The 25,780-nt window shown below is 43.9% G+C and overlaps 2 protein-coding genes across 2 annotated transcripts in view; both read left to right on the top strand.

Moving 5' to 3' along the window:
* The window catches only part of NAA16 (N-alpha-acetyltransferase 16, NatA auxiliary subunit), a 439,249-nt gene that overhangs the window by 77,719 nt on the left and 335,750 nt on the right, over positions 1-25,780 (top strand). The gene's annotated exons all lie outside the window — the stretch shown is intronic.
* RGCC (regulator of cell cycle) overlaps positions 1-25,780 on the top strand; it is a 34,016-nt gene that overhangs the window by 2,221 nt on the left and 6,015 nt on the right. The window contains exon 2 of the mRNA XM_063127423.1: positions 3,298-3,474. Within this exon, the coding sequence (XP_062983493.1) occupies positions 3,300-3,474 (175 nt within the window). The 5' untranslated portion in view covers positions 3,298-3,299. The remainder of the gene's footprint in view (positions 1-3,297; positions 3,475-25,780) is intronic.

The following is a 25,780-nucleotide window of genomic DNA, read 5'->3' as shown; positions in this document are numbered from 1 at the left end:
ACTATTTTTATAGACCACCTTTTGGGCATAAGGCCCTCAAGACTGTGTACAAAACAAACATTAAAAAATAAACAACAAAATAAATTAAAAACAGAACAGCAAAACCTTCAAAAGAGTAAAACCAGCTTCAGCCCCTAATTACAGATGATCAAATGCTAAGCAGTTCAGGAATGTCTTTACTGGCCACAGGAAACTGAGCAGTGAATGGGTCTAATCTACCCTCCGTAGGGAAGGAGTTCCATAATCAGGGTGCTGCCACAGAAAATAACCTGTTCTGTCTCCCCACTAGCTGAGCTGAGCCTCCTCTATCAGTGATGAGACATACGATAGGGCCTCAGGTGAAGATTGTAAACGATAGGCACCTTCATATGGGTGGAGGTGCTCTTTTAGGTTCTTACCTATAAATCCGTTTAGGGTTTTATGGATAAGAATCAGCACCTTGAATTGGGCCCAGAAACAGTTTAGATGCCAGCACAAGTGATGTAAGGCCTATGTATTGTGGTCTATAAAATGCACATCAGAAAGCAATCTTGCTGCAGGCTTTTGCACCAACTGCAGTTTCCAAATGCTTTCCAAGGGCAGCTCCATGTAGAATGGATTGCAGTAGTCTAAATGGGAACTGACTAAGGTGTGTGTTAGTGTGGCCAGATCTATTTTCTCTAGGAAGGGATGCAACTGACATACCTGCCAAGCCTTGACAAAGATAATCCAGACCATAGCCACTACCTGAGCATCCAGGAGCAATACTGGGTCCAAACACCCCAAAGCTATGCACCTGAAACTTCAGTAGGAGTGCAACCCCATCCAGATTGTCTGCTGACCATCAGGTCCTATGCATTGTCAAGAATGAGCCTCAGTCCACATCCAGGATAGAGCTATGAAGGCTCAGAAAATTTCGGGTGGGGGAAATCCCCCTTTTTTTTCTGAAGCTTTTTTTTGTCCGTCCCCCCCAAATGGAAAAAACGAAGAAAAATGGATTATGGAATTTTATTTTATTTTTAGCATGATGAATAAAATGTTTAAGACATAAATAATTTTCTTTGTTACTAATGTTGATGGTTTCTTCTGTTGTTGATTTTTTAAAATATTTTTTGCCTGCTCATAAACTGGCAAACCCAAAGAGGTTCCTTACAGTTCAGGAGCGTGTAGCTCCATTTGTTACAAAAAACCCAAAAAAATTTAAGAAGTAAATTCAATTTGTAGCAATTGTTTGAATACGCTGTACTTTTAATATACCAAATCTGATAATTTTATGCCAAACCAACTTGGACATAATCACATTTTTTGTTCCTAAAGTAACAAAGTGACTTTCAATCTGTTAAAAGTACTAATATTGCATTTTTTTCATTTTGTGTGTGGAAAATTTCCATTTTTTTCTGGGGAAAAACAGTTTTTTTCTATGGCTTCAAAATTTCTGGCAAATTTACATCTCTAGCTCAGGACTTCCACAACTTCCTTGGCATCAATTGAAAAAGAGAGACAGAGCTGGGTATGATCAGTATACTGATGAGACCCAACCACAAATCCCTGGATCACCTGTCCCTGTTATTTCATGTAGATGTTATAAAGCAAAGGGGATAAAACAGAGCCCTGAGAAGATGTAGTGATGGCCATCAATTTGGATGGCTTTAAAAGGGAGTTGGATAAATTCCTGGAGGCGAAGGCTATCAATGGCTACTAGCCCTGTTGGTTGTGTGTTATCTCCAGTATCCGAGGCAGTAAGCCTGTGTGCACCAGTTGCTGGGGAACATGGGTGGGAGGGTGCTGTTGCACCATGTCCTGCTTGTTGGTCCCTGGCTGATGGCTGGTTGGCCACTGTGTGAACAGAGTGCTGGACTAGATGGAAGGAAAAGAAAGGAACCTCTCGTGCAAGCACTGAGTCATTACTGACTCTTGGAGGGACGCCAGCTTTCGCTGACATTTTCTTGGCAGGCCTTATAGCGGGGTGGTTTGCCGTTGCCTTCCCCGGCCGTTATTCCCTTTCCCCCAGCTAACTGGGTACTCATTTTACCGACCTCGGGAGGATGGAAGGCTGAGTCGACCCGAGCCGGCTGCCTGAAACCAGCTTCCACTGGGATCGAACTCAGGCCGTGGGGAGAGTTTCGGCTGCAGAAACTGCTGCTTTACCGCTCTGCGCCACACGAGGCTCGGACTAGATGGACCCTTGGTCTAATCCAGCATCAGGGCACTTCTTATGCATAGGTCGTTGGCCAGGGGGAGAAGCAGTAATCCCCTAGCACCGTCTTCTGGAAATGTTCAACCAGATAGGACTTGAACCACTGCATAATGGTACCTCCTGGTCCCACTATAGTGACCAGGGCTGTTTCAGACCTCAAACCCAGTTTGGAAAGCATCCAATCAATCAGTTTGATCCAAGAAAATCTGGAGTTGCGTTGACGCCACCCAGTCCTCCCCCTTACAAAGAGGTTGGGGACTAGAACTGAAGGTTTTATTTTCTTGGCCTAAAATATAAGAATGACAAGAAAAGCTTAATCTGTCGTTGTTTTTTGCATGTTGGGCTGCTTTTAAAGATACAGGAGAACAGAAAATAAAAAGACACAAAAATGACAGTTTGTCACACATAGATTGCTTTATCACACCAGCGTTATACTGTGCAATCACTGCAGTATTGCGTGCAAAGGACTCTGAAGTTTTCCAATTTATAATCTGCTTTGACTGTGAAGTACTCCCATGCATCCTGCTTTAATTGTGCTATAAAGGGAAAAGCCCCGCCCTATTTTGCTACTAGTTTTTGAGCTAATCATTTGTTGTTTTCCGAGCGGCCACTGGGGGCGCAGGAGCAGGATCCGATATGTTTAAAGAAAAATTAAACACATGCTTACATCTGTGTAACCTTTAAAGATAAAGACATCAAAATTGGCACAGTAATAGATATCAAGGAGAGCTTTAAACATACCACATTTGAATTGGATTGGGTCATCCGTTGATTTTATGATTTTTTTTACGTTTCCCCCCTTAAACCCTTTGCAAAAGATCTTAGGAGTGCTGCCGCCCAGGGTGTGATTTAGCAACAACAATGCTGACAGTTTAGCGCTGTAGGGGATAATTTGAGGGAAACAGGTATGTGGGATGAAGCTCAGAGCTTCCTAGAAATCCCTTTGTACAATTGGAGAAAGAACTACTCAGTTCACATGTTTATGGTTGTAGTAGCTTAAGCAGCCAGTTGCATACATTGCTGGGAAATTTTGTTCTGAATGTCTGTTCTTCCTCCCAGCCCTGTGATATCCATCAGTGGTGGGCAAATTTGTGGAACAGCTGATCACTCTTTCTATGCAGATATGCTAGACGAAGGTGGAGAGCTGGCTGAGGTGCTCTGTGAGTTTGACGCAGTGATTGAAGACTTCTCATCTCCCATAAACGAGCGCCACTTCCAATATGAAGAGCACCTGGAGCGGATGAAGCGGCGGAGCAGTGCAAGTGTCAGTGACTGCAGTGGCATCAGTGACTCTGAGAGTGAGAAACGTGGCACCCTTTGCTAATTCTCTCCCTCTTCCCCTTTTTAAACAGGACTTGTTTTCAGTTTCCAATATTGGCATAACTAGAGAAGACAAAATATAGAAAAATATCCCTATCATATCCATTACAAAGATGGTGTGTGTATGTTAGATAGGGTCCCAGCCCATGTATAAAGTTTGAAATCCATTGTTCAGTACTGTTGGTTCCAGGTAGTCATGTAGCAAGAAGCTAGCACTGACTCCTTTAATCCCCTAGGATGAGGCGCAGTTTCCAATCACTTTTATTTCTTTTATTTATTTATTTATTTATTTTATTACATTTATATACCGCCCCACAGCCGAAGCTCTCTGGGCGGTTTACAACAATTAAAAATGGTAAACATTAAAAGTATACAAAATTTAAAAACTTTTAATATCTTTAGTCTGCAGCACTGTTTATTTGAGATAGGCAGAGCTGACATCAAGGGTAGGCATGGTTGGGACCTGTCCAGGGCCCACTGACAAGAGCCCCCTGGAGTTGTTCCTCCTCCTCCTCCTCACCGTTGCAACCTTCTTGTTCACCTGTCTCTTGCTCTAGTCCAGCCAACAGCGGTGGTGTGACGGAAGAAGGAGCAATAGATGCCACTGCCTCCTAGCTCACTGGCTTTCTGTCTGTCTGGGAAGCAAGTGGAAGTCAAGTTAAAAAAGGGGAGGAGAAGCGACAGCAGCTGGTGACAATGGTGGTGAGAAGGTGGACTCACTGAGGGCCTTGCTAGACCTACCTTTGAATCCGGCCTTCAGGCACAGCGAGCCCGTGCTACAATTAGCACGGGCTGTCGCGCCTATCCAGACGTCAGATGCGATGGGGAAAGGAAAGCCCTGTCACGTCCTCCATTTTTTAAAAAAAGTTAAAGGGGCCATGTGCACAGAAGCGCACCAACGAAAAGGTAGGTCTTTTTTTTTAAAAAAAAGAGGGTTCCCCGCTCCCCCTGCCCCTGATTTCCCCCCCAATGTCTGATGTCCTTCCCTCGCCCGCTTGCTCGCTCGCCCCCCACTCGCTCGCCCGACCTGCCCGCTTGCCTGCCCATCCGCTCACTCGCCACCCGCTCACCCACTGGCCCATCCACTTGCCGCCCCCGCTCGCCATGTCCTATGCCCCCTCCACCACCACCCCGGCTGCGATCTCCCCCCTCCCTGGCTCCGCTCTCCCCTTCCATCTCTCCTGCCGGGTCCGCTCTTTTCCCCCTGGCCCCCATCACTCCCCCCTCTGTGATTCCCTCGTCCCCGGCCCGATGGGCACAGCGCTCCTATGGAGCGCTGTGCCCTGTACGTGGCTTCTCCTAGCTACTTGTGAGTAAGCAAGCAGCCGGGAAAAGCCGTGGAACCAGCTAGACTTTCCGCAGCCCAGCCTGACCCCAGGATCCCCTGTGCGTCATCTGCATGCACAGCAGGGAGCCCAGGCCTCGCACCAAGCTATCAGTGGTGGGCAAATTTGCCCAGGCCCTGAGCAAGGAAGCCTATTGTCTTGCCCAGGGCCCCTCCAAAACCCAGAGCCAGCACTGGAGATAGGACAGTGTCCAGAGCAGGATTATTAGTCAGAGATTGTTTTGAGTGTCAGGTACAGTTCCCAGGCCCACAGTCCAGTTTAGACTGACAAATAGAGGCCCAGTGCGGATGATCATATGTGTCTTGAATTTAACGTTGGTCCTTAGCCTTTAGTGCAGCACACCCAAGGTGCTTACTCTATCTGTGTATAATCGGGTTTTTGTTGGGAGACACTGACCTTGTATCACTTCACTAATATAGCTGTGCCAGAGGAGGTGTATATAGCTTGTTCGTTCTGACATGGCTCAAATCTGGCAGCATCTGGCCTTTTTCTGCTGCTTCGCTGTCTGTTCTTTTGCATCATGCTGCTTGCTAGACTTTTCCTTTTTGTATCTCTCATCTGTTTTTATTCGATTCAAGAATTTAATTTTTTTTTTGTCAGATGCACTCTCTGATAGCAAGCTGCCCAGTGCCACCCATGGCAGAGCTAGGATTTGGACTCTAGTTCAAGTGTATCGTTTATGAACTGATTTGCTCTGAAATGTTTGCCTAGGGCAAGAGACTGCCTTGAGCAGGCTGCTTGTTTACACAACTTGTTCTTGAGAAAGGAATGCTTCTCAAAGTTATTTTTACCTGGCTGAGACGCAGACATCCCCACCTACCAGAAACAAAAACACAGCTTTGTTTTGCATGTCTTTGCCCATACTTTCCGTGCTGGCAGTATTTATCATGGCACGTCTTGTGTCATTAAAAATGTGCCTATGGGAGATCTAATTCTAAAGTGGTTCTAATCAGAAATGTGCCTCAGAAAGCTGTGTTTGCTGAAGGTCTGCACTTTCCATCTTCAGTTTAGTTCATCCATTGTTTGGGTCTCTCCGTTGTAAAAGTGAAATAAAATAAGATGCGATAGCCTCAGTATTTATTTCTTTGATCAGAGACATTCTGTAGAGAGGCATTTGGTACTTCTACAGTATTTATTTTTAATGTAGCAATCCTAAAATGTAGTGTTTTTAACTTTGTATGCCACCTAGAGTATTTTGTATATAGGCAGGATATAAATTGATAATAATAATAATAAAATATATCTATGTGGAAACTGGTCTACAAACCCCTTCCTCATGTGGCAACCAGTGTGCTGTCTCTTCTACCCTGCAATCCTATACCCACTTACCTGGGAGTAAGCCCCATTGATCTCGAGCAGTTTACTTCCCAGTAGACATGCATAGAGTGTGCTGTAACTCTCCATGACTGAATGAGGAAACAGTGGGTAACCCTGATCTACTACTTGAGGAATATGCTCCACAGCATTACATTCCTCTTTTGCTGAAAAGGGAAGCAAGAAATCCCCAGCACCATGACAATTTTCGAGTATATTAATTTACCCTGTTGGGAGCCACAGTACTTTTGGAAAGAGCTCCAGAATAGGGAGCTGTTGTAGCAGTTGCTTCAGGACGTAGCTGTAAACTTCAAGTGTGCTCCAAACTCTAGTATGATGGAGATAGTCAAAGAAGATGTCAGACCCACCTCCAGCTGGAATGCCCCCTCCCTCCCATTAAACAGGGCCATCTGTTGCCAGGGCTGTAAGGGAAGGAACAGGAGGATGAGGGAGGCTAGCAAAGAAGATATTGGACCCCCTCCTCCTGCTCCAACTAGACTCCCCCTGCCCCAGGGCCATCTACCACCAACTGCCCTGCAGAAGATGGCAGCTCCTACTCCAGTGGAGCCGATTGACTTATTTGGAGTGGGTGGCTCTTAATATAACCATTGCATTCTAAGCCACTTTCAGGACTCTAGCTGAAAAGTAATATATAGATCTGCTATACACATATTTTTCTTTTTGTTTGGTTATTTTTGCATAGAGAATGGTATAATCAAATAACTAATGCTGAATTTTGCATTTTAAAATAAGCTTCAAGCTCTTGTAGTTATAGAATGACGTTTGGAACCCTGCAGGCAATATCTGGAGAAAGACATAAATTGCCCTGCCTGCCAGCCTGCCTGTCCTTCTCTTGCAGATTCTGCTCAGAAAAGTTTCTTTGTCTTACTACCTTCCCTTTTGTTTGCAATAAGAACATTGTTTGCAAGAGCAACAAAATTCTAAAACAAAAAAACACCAAACAGATTTTACATAGCTTGAAGTATTGCCACATTAAATCATGCAGGTGGCAAACATGTAAAATAAGTAGATTTGTACATATTGTATGTGATGATGATGATGATTAATTATTATTATTTTATATACCACCCCATAGGCATAGCTCTCTGGACAGATTACAAACATTAAAACATTGAAATTTAAAAATCGATATACCAAATTTAAAACCAAAAAAGCAGACAACAGACACAATGCATGAACAATATATATTTAAAACAATTGTGAACTCGCAGCCAGGCCTAAATATAGATCTGGGGTCAATTAAAAACACAAAGAAAAGTCCTGACCTGGCGCCAAAAATATAACAATGTTTGCGCCAGGCAGGCCTCGTTGGGGAGATCATTCCATAATTGGTGGGCCACCACTGAGAAGGCCCTCTCCCTTGTTGCCATATTGACAGCCAACGTAGTATCATGATTAGAGTGATGGACTGGGACTCTGGATACCAAGGATCTAGTCCCAATTCAGCCATGAAGTTCACTATGTGACTCTGAGCCAGTCACTGTCTCTCAGCCTAACCTACCTCACAGGGTTGTTGTGGGGATGAAATGGAGAGGAGGAAGGTCATGTACATCCTTAGATGAAAGACAGGATATGAATGTAACAAAAATAAATTTGTTCTAATTTACATAGTGGTCCTGGCATCACAGGAATGCAGTGTGTGTACACCTGTGTGATGGTGTCTTAGATATGATCCAGCACTGGGGAAAACACAGAAGTGATAGCTAAGTCCAAACTAAAGCCACCTCTATGAAATTGGCAGATTGGAATAGTTGAATATGGTGTTAGGCTCCTAAGGAAAGTAGATAATTGTAAGGAGCCCAGAACTGCAATACGGGATGGCGTATCTTGTGTGTGTTTACATCTTCATCAGATTTGAAGAGAATGGTAGCTTCTACGTCCATGCCTTAGCTTCTTTCTCTTGTTGCTTTCTGTAATGGCGTTTTAGAAAAAAGGCAAAACACACCCATGTTCCCCACCCCTGATGATGACCTTTTGTAGTGAAATCTGAAAGGCACAGCAGGATTCATAGAAAGGGTCTTTATTCTGGGGAAATGCACAGATGCCACAACTTGTCCACTTGTCCTCCTTTGTCTTTTATGACTCTTTACTATGTTTGCAACTGGGGGGAAACTATTCCTGTTCAAACATAGGCTCCTCCTCTTTGAATCTAAATTCTTTCCCTCTTATCCCTTCAGTGAAATTCTGATGCCAAATTCATGATCTCACAGTTTCCTTGGTAACACTTATGCAAAATGTCAGTGTGGGAGAAGCCAGGCTGTGAGGGGGCGCGTTCCAAAAACGCAAAACGGCAGCAACTGCAGCAAAAAAACAACAACCTTTGCTTGATGCTATTTTCTCTGTAAACAACTTTTATTGGAAGGAACAGTAAGCCTCCTTGCAAATACTTTCCTCTGACATCCTGCAAACTCACATGAGCTTCTTCTGGTCTCTCTACTTATGCTTAGCTACATGCCAGCAAAGCGCTCTACCAGCCTAAGGCTTAGCTCTTTCTCTTCTTTGAGAATGAGAGAGTGTAATAATCCTCAGCAGTTTCCAATGGATAACTGGTACTAAGAGTCTTGATGCAAAACCTTCCCTTCTTTGTGTCTTCCCTTCTCACCAACTCAGCGTCCTATGATGTTTGGTTCCAGAGGGCCAAGCCAGGTCAGCACTAGATTTAATGGCAACATCGGTGTGCACATCTCCTCTGTCACACAAGCCAGCACTGAAACTTCTGTTTCCTTCAGTGCTTGTGATGAACTACCCAGTTAAGAGAACAATATAATATGAGAGAGAGAGAGAGAGAGAGAGAGAGAGAGAGAGAGGGACAGACAGACAGACAGACAGACACAAATATATATTTTAAAAGTGCTCTTTTGTTTCAGTGCCACATTTATTGGTATCAAATAGGGGTGTGCGTTTTTACAGCATATCAGAGGGAGAAATGTAATTAGTAGCCTTTATTACTGCTGTTAATAGCAAATATTGAATAATTTGCATATACTAGAAACAGCTGTATGTGTGAGATAAGTTGGTTTTGCTGTTTATCCTTGCAACACTCAAATTTCAGTTTCATTTGAAGCCCCTCAGGACAAATCTAGTAATTGTGATTATATATAATTGTATTTATTTTATGTATTTTTATCCAGTCCTTCTGCCAAGAAGTTCAGGGCAATGTACATGAGTCTTTCAACCCCCTCCATTTTATCCTTGCAACAACTTTATAAGCTTGGTTAAGCTGAGAGGAAGTGACTAGTTGAAGGTCACCCAGGCATCTTCCCTCAAGGTAGTGCTGTTTTTCTTATTTAAAAATAATCGTAGTGTTGCTGTTATGATCATATTGCAATTTGTCAGAGCTAAAATCGCCATATCCTGTTGCAGGTAAATTGTGATTCTTCCTTCCAATAAAGCATTTATTGCTACTGAGGTGGCTTTTGGGAATACGGCTGTGTAAATCATAGAATCATAGAATAGCAGAGTTGGAAGGGGCCTACAAGGCCATCGAGTCCAACCCCCTGCTCAATGCAGGAATCCACCCTAAAGCATCCCCGACAGATGGTTGTCCAGCTGCCTCTTGAATGCCTCTAGTGTGGGAGAGCCCACAACCTCCCTAGGTAGCTGATTCCACGGACCCCAATCAATATTGCCTGTGACCATATATTATCCAGCTGTATCCCATGTGTCCCTGTTGCGGATCACACAAAAAGAAGAAATATGTGACCTGCAGCATGGAGGGCCAAGAGGGCTGTTTGCCTGTGTGTCGGGTGGGTGTACCTTTTTTCAATGTGCACGGTTTGTGTTAGCTGGTTTGTTTGTTGCTTTGGGTGGTCATTTTGTGAGAACACTTTCAACACTCTTTCAAAATTCTAAATGTGCGTCCTGACCCCAAAAGATTGGAGACTTGTGTTAAAACAGGGCCCTCTGGAACCTTCTAGTGTAAGGAGTAAAGCATTAATTCCTCGGTACCACCTTCTGGAACTAACCATCCAAGGAGTGGGACCACTGCAACTCCCAATGCAGACAAGCTATATGAAAGGAACACTTCCCCTTTCTTGGCACAGGATGCTTTTTAACATCTGCATGAAACTATTGGTGGGTGACACATCAGTTCTACCCATCTAGTAATCCCAGGGGGGCTATGGAACTCTTGAACAAGTGCTGAGGCAGTTTTGGGATCAGTGAACATGATCTAACTGAAATTTCACCCAGACAAGAAAGAAACGTAGTGCCTAGGGAAGTAGGCCAATCTGGATAGAGGTATATAACCAGTTCTCAATGCAGTTGTACTCCTTCTGAAAGACCAAGTTTGCAACTTGGGGATCCTCTGTCTCTGCTATCTTTGGAAGCAGAGGTGGCAATTATAGGTAGGAACAGGGTTAATTCTAGGGAGTTTGTCTAGGTCACCAAGAGATCCAGGGCACTAAACGGCCTCCAGGCAGGCAGCAGCAATAATAGCCACAGAAGGCATTCAGTAAAGGAAAGTGCTGCATTGGCCAGTCTGGATTACAGCCTATTTCAAATCACAATGTTTTCCTTAGTGTGAGAAGCAGCAAGCTGAACCAATCAGCTCCCTAATTTTGGGGTGTGCACAGCCAATGATAGCACTGGAGCAGTTCAAGATCTGCCCCCCACTGCTGCAGGGCTTTTATTGGCTATATGTCTCCAAAACAGTGTCTGATTCGTTCAGCTCACTGCCACTCTCACTCTAGGGGAAATATTGTGATTGAAAATGGAATGTGACTGCAGTCTGGTTTAGTTGATGCAGTGCTTTCCTTTAGTGTGTGCCAAGCATTGCCTGTCCATAATTGCTTTCTGCATAGGGATTGGTTGCCCCTCCCCAGAGCCCTCCCCACCTGCTCCTGCAGATGGTAAGGGGGTTGGAGATTCTGGCCTGAGGAGGCGCCATACCTGGCTCACAGAGACTTGTGGAATCCTCACATGCATTGAAGCCAAGCATTTCAAAGCCCCTTTGCTCCTCTGTCCTGAATCTCCCACCAATCAGCTTCGGTGAATGATCCCAGGTTCTAGTAGTATAAGAGAGGGAGAAAAACCTCTCCCTGTCCACTTTCATATGCCTTGGCTCTTGATCAGCTGTGCTGGCCCAGCTCTGCTCAGAGGGAGAGGGCACTTGGAGGTAACTGTGCCAACTGCCCAGGCAATCTCCACATCCCACAGAGTGACCAACAGAACACTCCGGGCCCTCCAAAATTCATCAGAATCTATTAGTCTCCAGGGCTGGTCCATAGCAAAGCTCCACCACCATTGAAGAGGGAAAATTCTTAACCTCAGTAGATATTAAATTCCCCACTTTCTGATCACCATCCTCCAGTTTGTAGACTGTCTTGCTACATAGATTGGGCCAATGTTTTGTGAACCGCCCAGAGAGCTCCGGCTATTGGGCGGTATAGAAATGTAATAAATAAATAAATAAATGAATGTTAGGGCAACCCCATGATTAGTATAGTGTATATGAAGTCCAAAGCAGCCCCAGATTTGAGGGAGCCAGTAAAAACACTGAGTTCCCCCAGAACAATAATTCTGGGAATCCTCAACCCCAAATCCAAGACTAGCAAAATCCTTAGTCACTCAGTTTTGGTACTCAAATGGACAGGTAGCCTACAGAGAGAGAGGTGATTCCTATGGACAACAGCAACCGTGGCCCCCTCCCAAGCCTCAAGCCTATGGCGGTGGTGCACCAAGTACACAGAAGAGCATAGCTAGGAAAGACTACCTTCTCCAAGATATTGATAATACACAATTGTAGTCCCTTCGTCCACAGTGAAATCATGAATGGGAGCAATTTTATTTTTGATCAGCCTGGCATTCAGGGAGGCCCCCAGGGCAAGGCAAGCTGGTAGGTCTACTGGGAACAATCCGGTTAGAGTGGAAAACCAGAAGGCGAGGGAAGCATAAGATGTCTAATCACTCTTCTTCTCAAATAGCATGTTTGCCCCCCCCCCCAACACTATATATGATCATGACTACACTAATGGGGTCATCCCAAACTGCCCCTCCAGGTTGTCCAAATATTTTCTGAGGCACATGCCAACATCTTGCCAGCATAAAACAATACAACACAACTTTAAAAACATCAGCGAATAAACAAGCAGGTATTTACCCAGCCCCAAAAGTCAGCGAGAAGTTGCTTGGCAATGGGGTGGGTCCTCTTGCTAGCGAAGCTGCTCTGCTGTGTGCTGTCTTAGTGTGGTAGTAGCTCTTGCCTCCCCCCTCTACCAACCTGTGCACTTTTCTTTGAATGCTATGAAATTATACACTGAAGTCCTGTTGTGAAAGATAAATGGGAAATCTAGAAGATTTTTAAAGTTTATACATTTTAGAAGATACATTCACACTACATGTTGAAATTCTTAGCTGCTAGTTTATTTGAGTCTCTTCCTACCAGTTCCTGAATGGGAATCAGAGTGCATTGGGTTGCTCCCAGACAGAAGCTTCTCCCTGACACACACACACACACACGCACACACACACACACACACACACACACACACACACGCCCTGTGCTGCTGGAAGAATGGCTTGGCACCAAACCTAATGTGGAGTAGCAACATCTCCAGAAGAGACAAGTTGTGTATGATTTGCACAACAAATTGAAATTGGCATAGTTTCTGTGTGGTTTTACTGATCCCAGTGCCGCTAACACCTAAGAAATTCATCTGGAAATGCCTAACGTGTGCCAGCCAGATTGGTATGTGTCTGTTTCTGTGTATGTAAACATGTCAAAGCAGCATGTTGGCATTGGAAACGGAAGGCCATTGATGTGAAAAAGTGAAAGACTTATGGATTCTGTGGTGAGATGGTAATTTCTGAAAAGGCGTTCAACTCAAAGTGTAATTCTGTGTGATGTTAGATGTCTCACAGGATTTTAGCAAAATTGGGAAGTGGGGATCCTCATTGTTAGTTTTGTTCTGTTTAGCTTCAGAACCTATACCAATTGGGTTTGAGACATTCCAATTGCTAACCAAGCCAAGTTCAAATAGGCAAGTATTGCTGCAGATTTGGAATTTGATTGAAATGTATGAAATACTTTATTAGATGTTGTAATCTTCTTAATCAGAATGGTAGTTCCTTGAGCATAATTCTGACGCTTTTGTTACATTATATTACATTAGCAACAGTGAGTAAAAAAATGTAACATAAATTTGACATTAACAAAAAGGATTGCAGTTGACAAAACGTAACAAACAGGATAGCTAATTGGGCTGGTAGCGTTGTTGCTTGAATAATGTGGCATAATGTGCTCCTGCATTCTACTTGCATTTCAAAGCTAAGCTTAAATGTGCTAAATAATTTAATGTCCACTTAAAAGTTCTTCCTGCACACTACTTAAATGTGGAAAACCTAAGCTATAGCATTACTATGTTACTCTCAGCATGTAAAAGGTGAAGTCTGGAACGTTAATAGCTCAGAATAGAAACTAAAGTGAGACATTACAGTTAATTCGTCCATAGTTATCCAGGTCCCTTGGTCTGAAGGTTCAGTGAAGATCAGAAGCAGACGAAACTGAGAGCAAGGACAAGACAGGAAAGATACCTGTCAATTGTCTGTCAGCCTCACTGCATGTACTTTTTATGCTCTTGTTCTGGTCAGAGGGGGGGACACAACAGTGATAGGACACAACAGAAATGAGTTGTCCTCATGTCCCACATTTTACCCCGCTTTATTTTGGCATGTCTCTGGGAGTTTATCTGGAAATCTTATCTAGTGAGTATAGTATCCTACCCATTAAAGGGTTGGTATGTTTCCCATTGGTGCATCTGTGTTAAAATTGAGGCCATTATTTCTGCTATTGTTGTGATTTCCCTAAACCAGGAGGTGTCAAGTAAGAACATTCTGGGTCTTCTTATCAGTACAGGTGTCAGTCAAAGCTATTACACACAGTCCTTGTTTGTAGTTAGTATCTGAGCATGCATTGGTATAAAATAAAAATAATAACCAAATAGAACCTAGCAGCAATGCAAATATTTAAAATACAGTACCAGATTTAAAACAAAAACTGAAAAACTAGAATGCCTGGGTTGTGGAAGCTCATTCTACAACCAGGGTTCCACAACAGAAAAGTCGCTTTCAGTAACTTCACGTGTCACTTCGTTTGATGGGGGCTTCCAGAGAAGGGCTGCTGAAGATGAACCTAGAACCCAGGCAGCTGTATATGGGAAGAGATGATCTTTCAGGTAACCTTGCCCAAAAGCCTTTACAGTTTGAATATTAATATCAGCACTTTGAATCAGGACCAGAAACAGACTTGTAGCAGTACTGTCATCATATAATCACATCACCCAGTCCCCATTAACCATATCACTGTCCTATTTTGAACTAAACCATTTATAGTTTGAACGATTTTAGACCCATCTCATTGTATTTCAACACAATAATCATGTGGGGAATGTCAAGATTCTGAAACAAATTTTCCAGATCCCTGTCAATTGGGGTCTAGAAAATGTATAATTGAGACTCTCTTGTTGATTTTGTGTGATCTTTATTAGAGATAAACAGGGAATGTAGTCCTCTAGGATCTCTCCGCAGTTATAACATACACACTCTAGAGTTCTTTCCTTCATGATATTAGATTTGCCAGATAGTTTTCCTGCAGCAGCCCTAAGAACAGAATAAGGGAAAATACTGCTAGCTACTAGGACATATAGTATGCATCTTATAGAAGTCAACAGCCAGCACAGTTTTAAAGAACTTTTCAATAAACTAAGGTTGACTCTTGTATTGCCAGTAAATCTTTGGTAGAATTTGATACATTTCTTACTGCCAAGAACTTAATTGAATCTAGAGTAGAAGATAAAGTGAGACATGATCTGGCAGTTCTCTGTAATTTTCTCAATGATATAAGATATTTACAGATGAGTGTAAATTATGGAGGTATTGTGACACTTTAAATTGACTTCTGAGGATGGAAGGTTTCAATCAGTGTTTCCTGAATTCCTGGATGGAGATACTGAACATAAGCATTCAGTCAAGTTCTTCTTCGTGGTCTCTGTGCATCACACATATGGGCTCTGCGCCTGCGCAGGGCCAGCTTCGGAAACTTATTTATTTATTTATTTATTACATTTCTATACCGCCCAATAGCCGGAGCTCTCTGGGCGGTTCACAAAAATTAAAACTTCTCTAGCTGAATGTCTTTTAGGCGGGAACCCTCCCCCACCATCCACTGAGCATGCTCAGGGGTTCCCGCCTAATCCCCTCAGTTCTCTTCAACCGCCTGTAGGGTCAACAGCTTGTGGAGACTTCTCGTGTGTGGTATACTTTACCTCAGCTGAAAATATTCTATTTTCCTTCTTCTCTTTTCTCTCCAGTTTTCTAATCTTTTCTATTTTGTTATTATATATAAAAAGAATTCGTTTGTTGTTAGTTAGCCTTGTGGCTTATGGCACATCAAGGCCTCTTCAAGAAGTGCCCCGTTTGCGGGCTGAAGATCACGCTAACCGACGGACATTCCCTTTTTTTGCTTTGCTTGGGGGAAACACATTGTGGAATCTTGTGTGTTTTGTCTAAAATTCTCGAGGCAAGCGAGAAAAAACCAATCAGACCGCCTTTGGGCGTTGTTCTGAAAAAAGGCGTTGGAGGCAGTGGAGGTACCGAGAGGATCTCGACACTCCAAATCTATTATAATGGAGTCTATGCCCCAACCTCCTCCCGCGCGGAGTGAAGCCTTATCGGTTCCCCCTTGCTCCTTTCAGCCGCATCAACAAAAGCGGCAAAGAAGATTTCTAAGAGAGTGAGAGAGCATTCTGGGGCTGACAACCCCAGAAAGAAAAGAGCAAACTTAAGACGGAAAATGGGAAGAAAAAACCGTTGAAACCGACTTCATCGGTACCGAGGAGCCCGGTACCAAGCACTTCGGTACCGAGGCATCCGACAGGGCACAGGAGCCCGATGTCGAGCCTTTCATTGCAAAGGTCTCCTCCGGAACTGATAAGCCCGATACCGAGGCTATCGCTACTGAGACCATTTTCGATACCGAGATGGGCGACACCATCCGCACCACCGGTATCAAATTCTCCGCCCCAGGCAGGGCACAGTATCGGCTCACCGATACTTTCTCCGCTGCAGATCATCACGGTACCGACAGATGATCCCAGTGTAAGAGCATCGATTTCGGAAGGCGAAATTAGAGGTTCCTCCCTGGATAATACCGTACTTGATCGGGGTCCCAGTTCCCCTCGGTACCGAGAGGAACCACAGCCCAGCGATACCGATGGACGTCGGTACCAACAAGTGCCCCAGCAAATGCCGGTTGATACCGAAGGCTATCGATACCGACACACGCCTCACCAGCAACCGCCGGTCGATACCGAAGGCTATCGATACTGTCTACAATGCAGATGCTGGAGTTCTCTATGCTGACACTGGCAATGAACATAACTGGCTTTTTTGGTACCAAGGTTGAAATTTTTGGTACTGAAAATGACAATAACATAACAATAACGTTAATAGCTCTTTGGTACAAACGCTGAGACTCTTGATACCAAGAGGGCATCTCGCATGCAGCTTCAATGTCAGAGGGTGAGATGTAATATCTCTCCCCTCCAAACCCAATGGACATCTGTCCACCACATCAGGCAGTGTATACCTTGCAAGCTAACCACCTATTTCAAGATCCCCATTCCAGAGTCTCTACGCTCTGAGTGCTTTGCTTTCAATGGAGAGCGTTTTATTACCATGATGTCTGATGTCATCATTCTTGGGGTTCTCCCACTCCTTGGAAGAGGAGGGCATACAATGTTAAACGGGCCACGTCTCCTGAGAATACCATACAAGCATGGATACTGGCTTTAGTACCGTGATGGGGATACGTACAACCGTGATCACTGTCATTGCGACCGATACACAGGGCTCAGCTGTTACAGCCACAATGCGTCAGCACAATTACTTAGCTCTTCCCCATTCCACCCCCATTCCATGGGACATCAGGAGATCAACTTGGGGAAGATGAGTTAGAGCATAAGAATAGACCTGATTCCCTTCAATCCTTTGAGGACCATCAGTCGGTCTCTTCTGCATCACCTACACAGGGCAGAACCTCCTTTGGAGGACTTATACCACTTCCCGGTCATTGAGGATGACCAGGCTTGGTATTGAGACACATAACTAGGAAAATAAAGTGCAGGATTTTGTGTCTCATGCTGTATGTACTGAGAAGCCAACTCCAGTGTCGATATTTTTCCTCCCAGCACTGCTTCTGACAGTTAAAAATTCCTGGAAGGGCCCTTCTTTGATGGCTCTGACATTGGAAAGTGCAGAATCTTTAAAGTGCAGTAATGGACATGGGGTTTTTTCTTTATGCACCCGTGTTCCAATTCTATATATTAGTTCAGTTAGCCCCAAGGGGAGTTTTCAGAACATATTCATCTGCTTTGGGCCCCAGAGTCATACACTATCTAGTTATGATGTCCAGATCCAACTTTTCCTCTTGTCAGCAACTTTACATGACCCGTCACTTCACTGTGAGTTGAGAGTGATGGTGCGCGCTCTTGCGCTTTGCATGCATACCTATGCTTAGCAGGTCTCACTCTGTGAACTAGATTGGGGACCTCCCATCCGATGGTGAAGGATTGTTCAATCTCATTGCTCATCTCGTTTCCTGCATCAGAACCAGCAAATTACAGATGACACACTGTCCTTCTTAATGCTGCTCCTCAAGAAAGGAGTAGGTTTTGCCCCATACACATAAGTATGCATACTTCCATATAGCCATTCAGAACACTCGCCAGAGGTACCTTGGGTTTATCATAGGTACTGATATGTCCCAGTTTGGGTGCGTCTATGGACCTAAGCACAGCCCACCGAATGTTTGCAAAATATATGGCAGTTCATTGCCTACACAGGGTGAAAGTCTACCTATATTTAGACAACTGGCTTCTAGTGGCATCTTAGAAGAGGATGCTATCGAAGGCAGTGGGAGTAATCCTCAATTTATTGAGCTCTCTGGACCTCGTAGTAGAAACCACAATGTTAGACTGTCAATCCTTACCCCCTGATATATGGGACATAATTCTAGCAGCTAAGAAACAAGCGACTAGAAAGTCATATGCTACCAAATGGGAAGCTCACTCCTCCTTTGCACTAAGCAGGAATGAGAAACCCCTTTCAGAGCCTATTTCCACCATCCTCACTTTCCCTTTTTCCTTGTTAAAAGAGTCCTTAAGTTTCCTCACTTAGAGTTTATCTGGCAGCGATTCTGCCTCACATTTATGGATTTAGGGCTGTTCGGTCTTCACTCATCCACTGGTTAAGCGCTTTATGAAAGGGATGAAAGATACAGTTCCACCCCTTCATTCCTTTGTTCCGGAATGGAGCTTTTCTGTGGTGCGCAAAGCACTGTCTGCCAAGCCTTTCGAACCGTTGGCAAAGACAGATTTGCGTTTACCGACTTTTAAGGTGGCATTCCTTGTTGCCATAACGTCTGCTAGACGTGCATCAGAGTTAGTGGCACTCCGTATGGACTCACCTTATACGGGTTTTCATGCCGACAAAGTGGTCCTTAGACCGGACCCAGCTTTTTTCCAAAGGTTGTTTCTCCTTTCACCTTGGACAGGATTTTACTCTGCCAAGCTTTTTCCTTGCTCCGACAACTCTTCTTGAGTCAACACTACATACGCTGGACAGAACAGTGACTCTCCGGAGATCCCTAAGATTTTTTGTTTGTTATGGGTCAAACAAAAGGGACTCCAAGCGTCTCCGCAGAGAATATCTGCTTGGGTTTTTTCAGACTATTAAATTAGCCTATGAACTTGCTGGCCCCCCGCTGAAGGGGAAAGTGTGCTCTCACTCCACCAGAGGAGGGGCCACTGCTACAGCTTTTGAAAGAGGTATTGCCATACCGGACCTCTGCAAAGCGGATACCTGGTCGACACCTCTGACTTTTGCCAGTCACTACCGTCTGGACATCAGAGCGCGTAGAGACTGTGCTTTGGGGCGTGCCGTCTTATCGGCAATCCGTTGAATTTTCATCCATCACCTGACACCACCCACCTATTCGCCCATATGTGTGATGCACAGAGACCACGAAGAAGAAAGACAGGTTGCTTACCTGTAACTGTAGTTCTTCGAGTGGTCATCTGTGCAGTCACACAACCCTCCCACCGTCCCCACTATGGTGTCATTTTTTTATTACCTGGTGGTTCACCTCAGTGAGACTGTTTAGGCGGTTTCAAGAACTGAGGGGATTAGGCGGGAACCCCTGAGCATGCTCAGTGGACGGTGAGGGAGGGGTCCCCGCCTAAAAGACTTTCAGCTAGAGAAGTTTCCGAAGCTGGCCCTGCGCAGGTGCAGAGCCCATATGTGTGACTGCACAGATGACCACTCGAAGAACTACAGTTACAGGTAAGCAACCTGTCTTTTTTATTTGTGATACAGGAATGGAAGTGGGTTTACCTTGCCCAGCTTTTGTTGTTTATTCATTCAGTCGCTTCCGACTCTTCGTGACTTCATGGACCAGCCCACGCCAGAGCTTTCTGTCGGCCATTGCCACCCCTAGCTCCCCCAAGGTCAAGTCTGTCCCCTCCAGAATATCATCCATCCATCTTGCCCTTGGTTGCCCCCTCTTCCTTTTGCCTTCCACTTTCCCTAGCATCAGCCTCTTCTCCAGGGTATCCTGTCTTCTCATTATGTGGCCAAAGTACTTCAGTTTTGCCTTTAATACCATTCCCTCAAGTGAGCAGTCTGGCTTTATTTCCTGGAGTATGGACTGGTTTGATCTTCTTGCAGTCCACGGCACTCTCAGAATTTTCCTCCAACACCACAGTTCAAAAGCATCTATCTTCCTTCGCCCAGTTTCCCTTATGGTCCAGCTAGTGGCATCTTTTGGTGAAGGTCCTACATCTATTGGGATAAAGAGAGTTTAGCCGAGGGGTTCCTAACCTTTTTGGACTTGTGGGCTCATTTGGGAATTTGAGAAACTGCTGTGGGCACCACCACAAAATGCCTAAGCAGTGGCTCACTGCTTTGACATCTACCTCTCCTGTGGGCACCACATTGGGTCTGTGGTTGCCACATTGGGGACCCCTTCATGTGCACCTCTGGAGGTGCTGCCTGCGAGTGCAACATTGGAGACCCCTGGCTTAGCCCTTGGTAGACTGGTTTAGTTTTGTATATCTGAAGGCTAGTTGATCATACTAATTTAAGCTTTGGGGTAAGCTACATGCATTTTTTAAAATGCTGATTAAAAATATTTCTCCTATGGTCTTTTATCTGAGCAGTTAATAAATGATCCTGATACTGTCAATAGGTATTCCATAGCACAGACTAAACTGGAGTATTTTGACACTGGTTGTCAATGTACACTGCAATTGAATCTCATATATGCATCCCTACATGACAGTAAAGAGTTGAGCAACAAGAGTACGTTACCCTCCTCCGGGCTTGCTTGCATCTCTTGTTTTGATTCCATTTTTCATGGAAAATGGTGATGTAGTAATAAGTGAACTGCACTCTCTAATGTAGATATGCCTCAGGAAAATGCCTCTGGTTGAAGGGTAATGCATTAAGGAGAACTTGTTGTGAATTGCTCCTAATATTTTTACTTTCTCTGGTGCTGCATGAAGTGGTTTTGCCTGCTATATAGCTGTATTGAAATAAGAAAATATTGTAACAGGTAGACTCAGAATCATGTTTCCACTGCATTCAGTGTGGCTTACTCTCTAATAATTGTGCATAAGATTGCAAACTATAAAATTATGTGTCCTATTTAAAAATCTACCACTTTCTTCCTCATAAAGGCCCTAGAATAGATTGAAAACTGGGCTTTACTTAATCTGCATTCTTGGATGAGAAATAGAGTAAAGGCTCTGATTATACTTCTTGATCATGGGGCAGTAAGTCAGGCTGGGCTAGGGTGACCCTATGGAAAGGAGGACCAGGCTCCTGTATCTTTAACAGTTGCATAGAAAAGGGAATTTCAGCAGGTGTCCTTTGTATATATGGAGAACCTGGTGAAATTCCCTCTTCATCGCAACAGTGAAAGCTGCAGGAGCTATACCAGAGTGACCAGATTTAAAAGAGGGCAGGGCACCTGCAGCTTTAACTGGTGTGATGAAGAGGGAATTTCCCCAGGTTCCCCATATATACAAATGACAACTGCTGAAATTTTCTTTTCTATACAACTGTTAAAGATACAGGAGCCCTGTCCTCCTTTTCACATGGTCACTCTAGGCTGGGCTGACTTCAGTTGTGCTGTTTTTTTTCTAAATTCTTTTAACTGTTGGTATTTTATTCTCTTAACTATTTGTAATCCACCAAGAGACTATTTGTTATTGGGCAGATTAAAAATGTAAGAAAGAAAGAAAGAAAGAAAGAAAGATTACATTATTTACATTTTTATATAGAAACTAGACTCCCCATGGGCCTCTGATTGTGGTCTTGCTTTGTAAATTTTAAAATGCATTCTCAGCAATGTTTAGGCACATCTAAGAAGTGTGCTCCATCAAAGAAGTTTCAAAGGGAGACTTCAGCGTGAAACCTCTGAAATAGAACTTAAGACATTTGATTCTGTTCATCAGGGCATGATGGGGAACCTCCAGCCTTCAGGCCAGATATTACCCAAAGGCTGCCCCACACCTCCCAGCAGGGAAAAGCTCATGTATCCCATCAGCTGCTGATCAGAGATAAGAGCTTTTCCCCTGCAGGGGAGAGTGGATGGGGCCTGGGGAAGAAGCTGCTGAGCGATGCAGTCTTGCTTACTTCTGAGTAGACGTGCAGAATATTGCCCTGCTTACTTCTGAGTAGACATACAGAGGCTTGGTATTTGGATGCTATTTGAAAGTGCTGTTGCGATTAGTGATTAGCAAGATATCCATCCCTTTTGGGTCAGTGAGAATATTTAGAATTTAGAAGAATATTATGGGTGCTTTCACAAAATGGCTGCTGCAGGACTTGTCTATTCATAACATGTTTTAATATTGGAATATGTTTAATGTAGTTTTAACTTTTGTTTATCTCTGTTTATATGTTTTAAATGCATGTGTTTTAAATTTTGTAATGCCACCTTGAGGCCCAGCATTGGACAAAAGGCAGAATAATAATAATATGGCTGCCATGGTGGGAATGGTTGGCTACAAAACACTTGCTCAAGAACCTAGGTTCAAGGCTGAGGGTGAGGTCTGAGCTTCAAAACACAAAACTACTCCTTTGAAACCAAATAAAGACAGTCCTTGTCAGTGGAACTTCACTTTCCATGATACCAGCCTCCCAATTAGAATAACATTTAAAAAACAAACTTAAATAAATAAAAAGGGGGAGAATTAGGACGAAATTCTTAGGACGAAATAATTAGGACGAATTAGTATGAAAAGGAGGACAGGGCTCCTGTATCTTTACAAAGAGCATTGAAAAGGGAATTTCAGCAGGTGACATTTGTGTGAATGCAGCACCTGGTGAAATTCTCTCTTCAACACAATAGTTAAAGCTATAGGAGCCCTGCCCTCTTTTGTATCTGGTCAACAGGGAAGGGCTCCTGCAGTTTTAACTGTTGTGATAAAGAGGGAATTTTACCAGGTTCTGCATGCATACAAATGATACCTGTTGAAATTCCCTTTTCTGTTCAACTGTTAAAGATACAGAAGCCCCGTCCTCCTTTTCATATGGTCACCCTAGGCGGAATGGGCAGTGAGTCAGATGGGTGCCAAGAGAGATGGCTGCCACAATTGTCACATTGGAGATACAAGGATTACGCCATGAATAAAGACAATGGTTTAATTAATTGACTTCGCAATGCTGTAATTAATTAACTAAGCAATGCTGTTAATTAACTTAGCAATGCTAGGATGATTATGATCTCAGAAATTATTGATGTAGGGCTTCTTATCAGACCCGCCAAGAGGTGAATCTGTGGTACCCTGCCCAGGCTCTGAGAAAGAAAGGAAGAAAGAAAGAAAGAAAGAAAGAAAGAAAGAAAGAAAGAAAGAAAGAAAGACTCTAGCCCCTGTGGAAAGAGAAATACAAATCAAAATGTACAGGCATCATTCTGACCCAATTGCTTAGTGAGAAATGAGCCTGCTCCTGCCTTTCATTGTTTTTAGCCAATGAGTGAGATCACAGATGTGATTGTTTAGGGAAGCTGTGCTATAGAAAACTATTTAGAGTGAAACATGTCCCCATTGTTTGGAGAAGGTACTTCCTGGTTTGTTTTTAAACTGTATTTTGGTCTTTCCTGGTGGAGAACTGATTGTTGCCCAGAGAAGCATAATTATTTCCCCCACCCTGAGTTTGTAGATATTTAAAATATGATATCAATGACAATAAAATCCATCATTAGCATATCCATGATATAGCAGGGACAGCACTGAGGCTGAGAGTATGGGTTATGTCAGCCCTGCAAAGTAGCCCTGTGTTGTTATATTCATATTGCTGGGAGTGGAGTGAAGACTGAGAAGGTAGTGAATGACAGCCCTGTAATGTAGTCCAGTGTTGTTGTTCAATCTCTTGGCATGCTGGTTTTGTTTGTTTTAGGGAAATGAAGTTGAGCGTGTGTGGTATGTGTGTATTATATTGATTGTAGCAGCAGCAATATTGGATGGGAAGGAAGTGATTAATTGCTTTCCTATCCCTGAGGAAAAGAATAGAGGAACTCTTCTGGATGGGTGGTTTCAGATGGTATAAACACTTAAATATGTATTCATGTCAGAGGCTCAAATCCTTTTTGGAAGTGACTGTTTGACCTGTGTTGATAACATTGCTATAGTTATTACGAGGTATAAACATATAACAAGGGCTCCATCCACGTACCAGCATACTAGACCCAGAATATCCTGCTGGCACCTCTACTTATTTTGCATACTGTATAGTCACATAATGTACCATTTGAATTTCATTGCCATTTGCTCTCAGTGCTTACATCCCCCCACCTGCTCCCACTTCTGAAGATGAAGTGGGAGTCTAGACCACAGAAGCTTATGCCATAATATTTTTGTTATTCGTTAAGTTTCCACAAGACTCTTCCTTGTTTCTAAACTGTGTTAACATAAGAAGTGTCTTGCTTGAACAAACCAAACTACAGAGTCCAATATTCTTGGCAAGAATCCTTGTGCTACGAGGTCCATCAGAAATTGGCCAGTAGCCATGATCTACCTTCTGTTTCCTCCTGTAAGAATTAGTGCTATTTGCTGTTATTTCTGGGAGCATTTGAAAACCCCACCCAAATGTCCTAATATGAAAACTTAGGCCGTTTCTACACCTGCCTTTTCCCCCTGGGATCTTCCCAGGATCGTCCCTGTGCAGGGCCGGTGCCAGACTATTTTGCGCCCTAGGCAAGGTGAGCTACTTTCACCTCCCCTCACCCCCCCCAAAAAATGCCAACTTTGATTTTGAAGAACATATGTTTCCTGGAAGAAATAAGAAGCACAAAACTTGAAACTGCTAAATTTATTTTAAAGTGCAAGAAATACATCATGACAATTATAGCAAACAAATTGGAAAGGAACGTCTATGGGTCTAAAATGCATTATTTAATAGGAATATCACCTCCAAATCATCCCCCCCCCAACTCACACGTGTGTGCACACACACTCAGCATCGCTCACTCCAAACAAACACACACACACACATGAACACATGCATTCACTCAAAGTCACCATGCATCCCATTCACGTTCCGGAAGTCCAAACGTGGAGCCGCCCATCCCAACGTCCCTGGCTTCACTTTGGCAGGCAAGATGGCGCCTTGCGCCCATCCAGCTGAAGGGAAGCCAGGGATGCTGGGGTGGGGGGGCGGCTCCACGTTCGGACTTCCACCAGGAAGTCGCCCTCCAGGGCAGCTTCCTGGTGGAAGTCCAAACGTGGAGCCCCCACCCCACCCCAGCGTCCCTGGCTTTGCTTCAGCTGGATGGGCACAGGGCACCATCTCACCTGCCCAGGCCCAGCTGAATCCTCTGGCCAGCTCACAGCCAACACGCATGAGTGCTGCGCTGCGCCCTTCTTAGCTTGGCGCTCTAGGTGGCCGCCTGAGTGGCCTCTATGGTAGCACCGGCCCTGTCCCTGTGCATCCAAATGACACACAGGGGATCCCGGGAGCAGGCAGGAACGATCCCTCCATTTTCCTGGGATAATCCTTAGGTGTAGAAAGGGCCTTATTGTAACTAGCAAACAAGTCTTTGGGATGGAGTTTGCAGACTGCAGTGTCAATACTACAACACTTACTATAACTTTATGCCAGATGCAGGCAGATCTGCTGCTGTAAAGCCAAGGAATAATGTGTGTCTTCTAGAACAAATGCATTGTTTAGAAATAGTTGGACATTCATCTCTTCCGTCTTGTAAAGGGAAAGTCTGAGGGTTTCTCCTTTCTCTCTGCTCTGCATCCCACCCTGGTTTACTTGTGTAGTAATGAACTGGTTAAGAGACTGTGCTATATTTAAGTGGAACACTTGAGGTTTGACTGCTAAATCTGGAAAAGAAATAAGTAGTGCTAACCATGAATTATTTTGCTTGCCAAGTTAAGCATCTATCTTTCTCCAAACCCTTCATTAAGTAGGTTTTGCTTTGGCTTAAACGCACTGAATCTGCTCAGGAACCTGAATTCAAAGAGCCATGCTTGACAGGAATTTTGTTAGAACTTTTAACAGCCTGATCCACATGCCCTTGCACAACTGCTGCAAG

This window comes from Elgaria multicarinata, chromosome 5 (genome assembly GCF_023053635.1).
Source record: "Elgaria multicarinata webbii isolate HBS135686 ecotype San Diego chromosome 5, rElgMul1.1.pri, whole genome shotgun sequence".
Taxonomy (NCBI): domain Eukaryota; kingdom Metazoa; phylum Chordata; class Lepidosauria; order Squamata; family Anguidae; genus Elgaria; species Elgaria multicarinata.
This window is presented reverse-complemented; position numbering and strand designations above follow the sequence as displayed.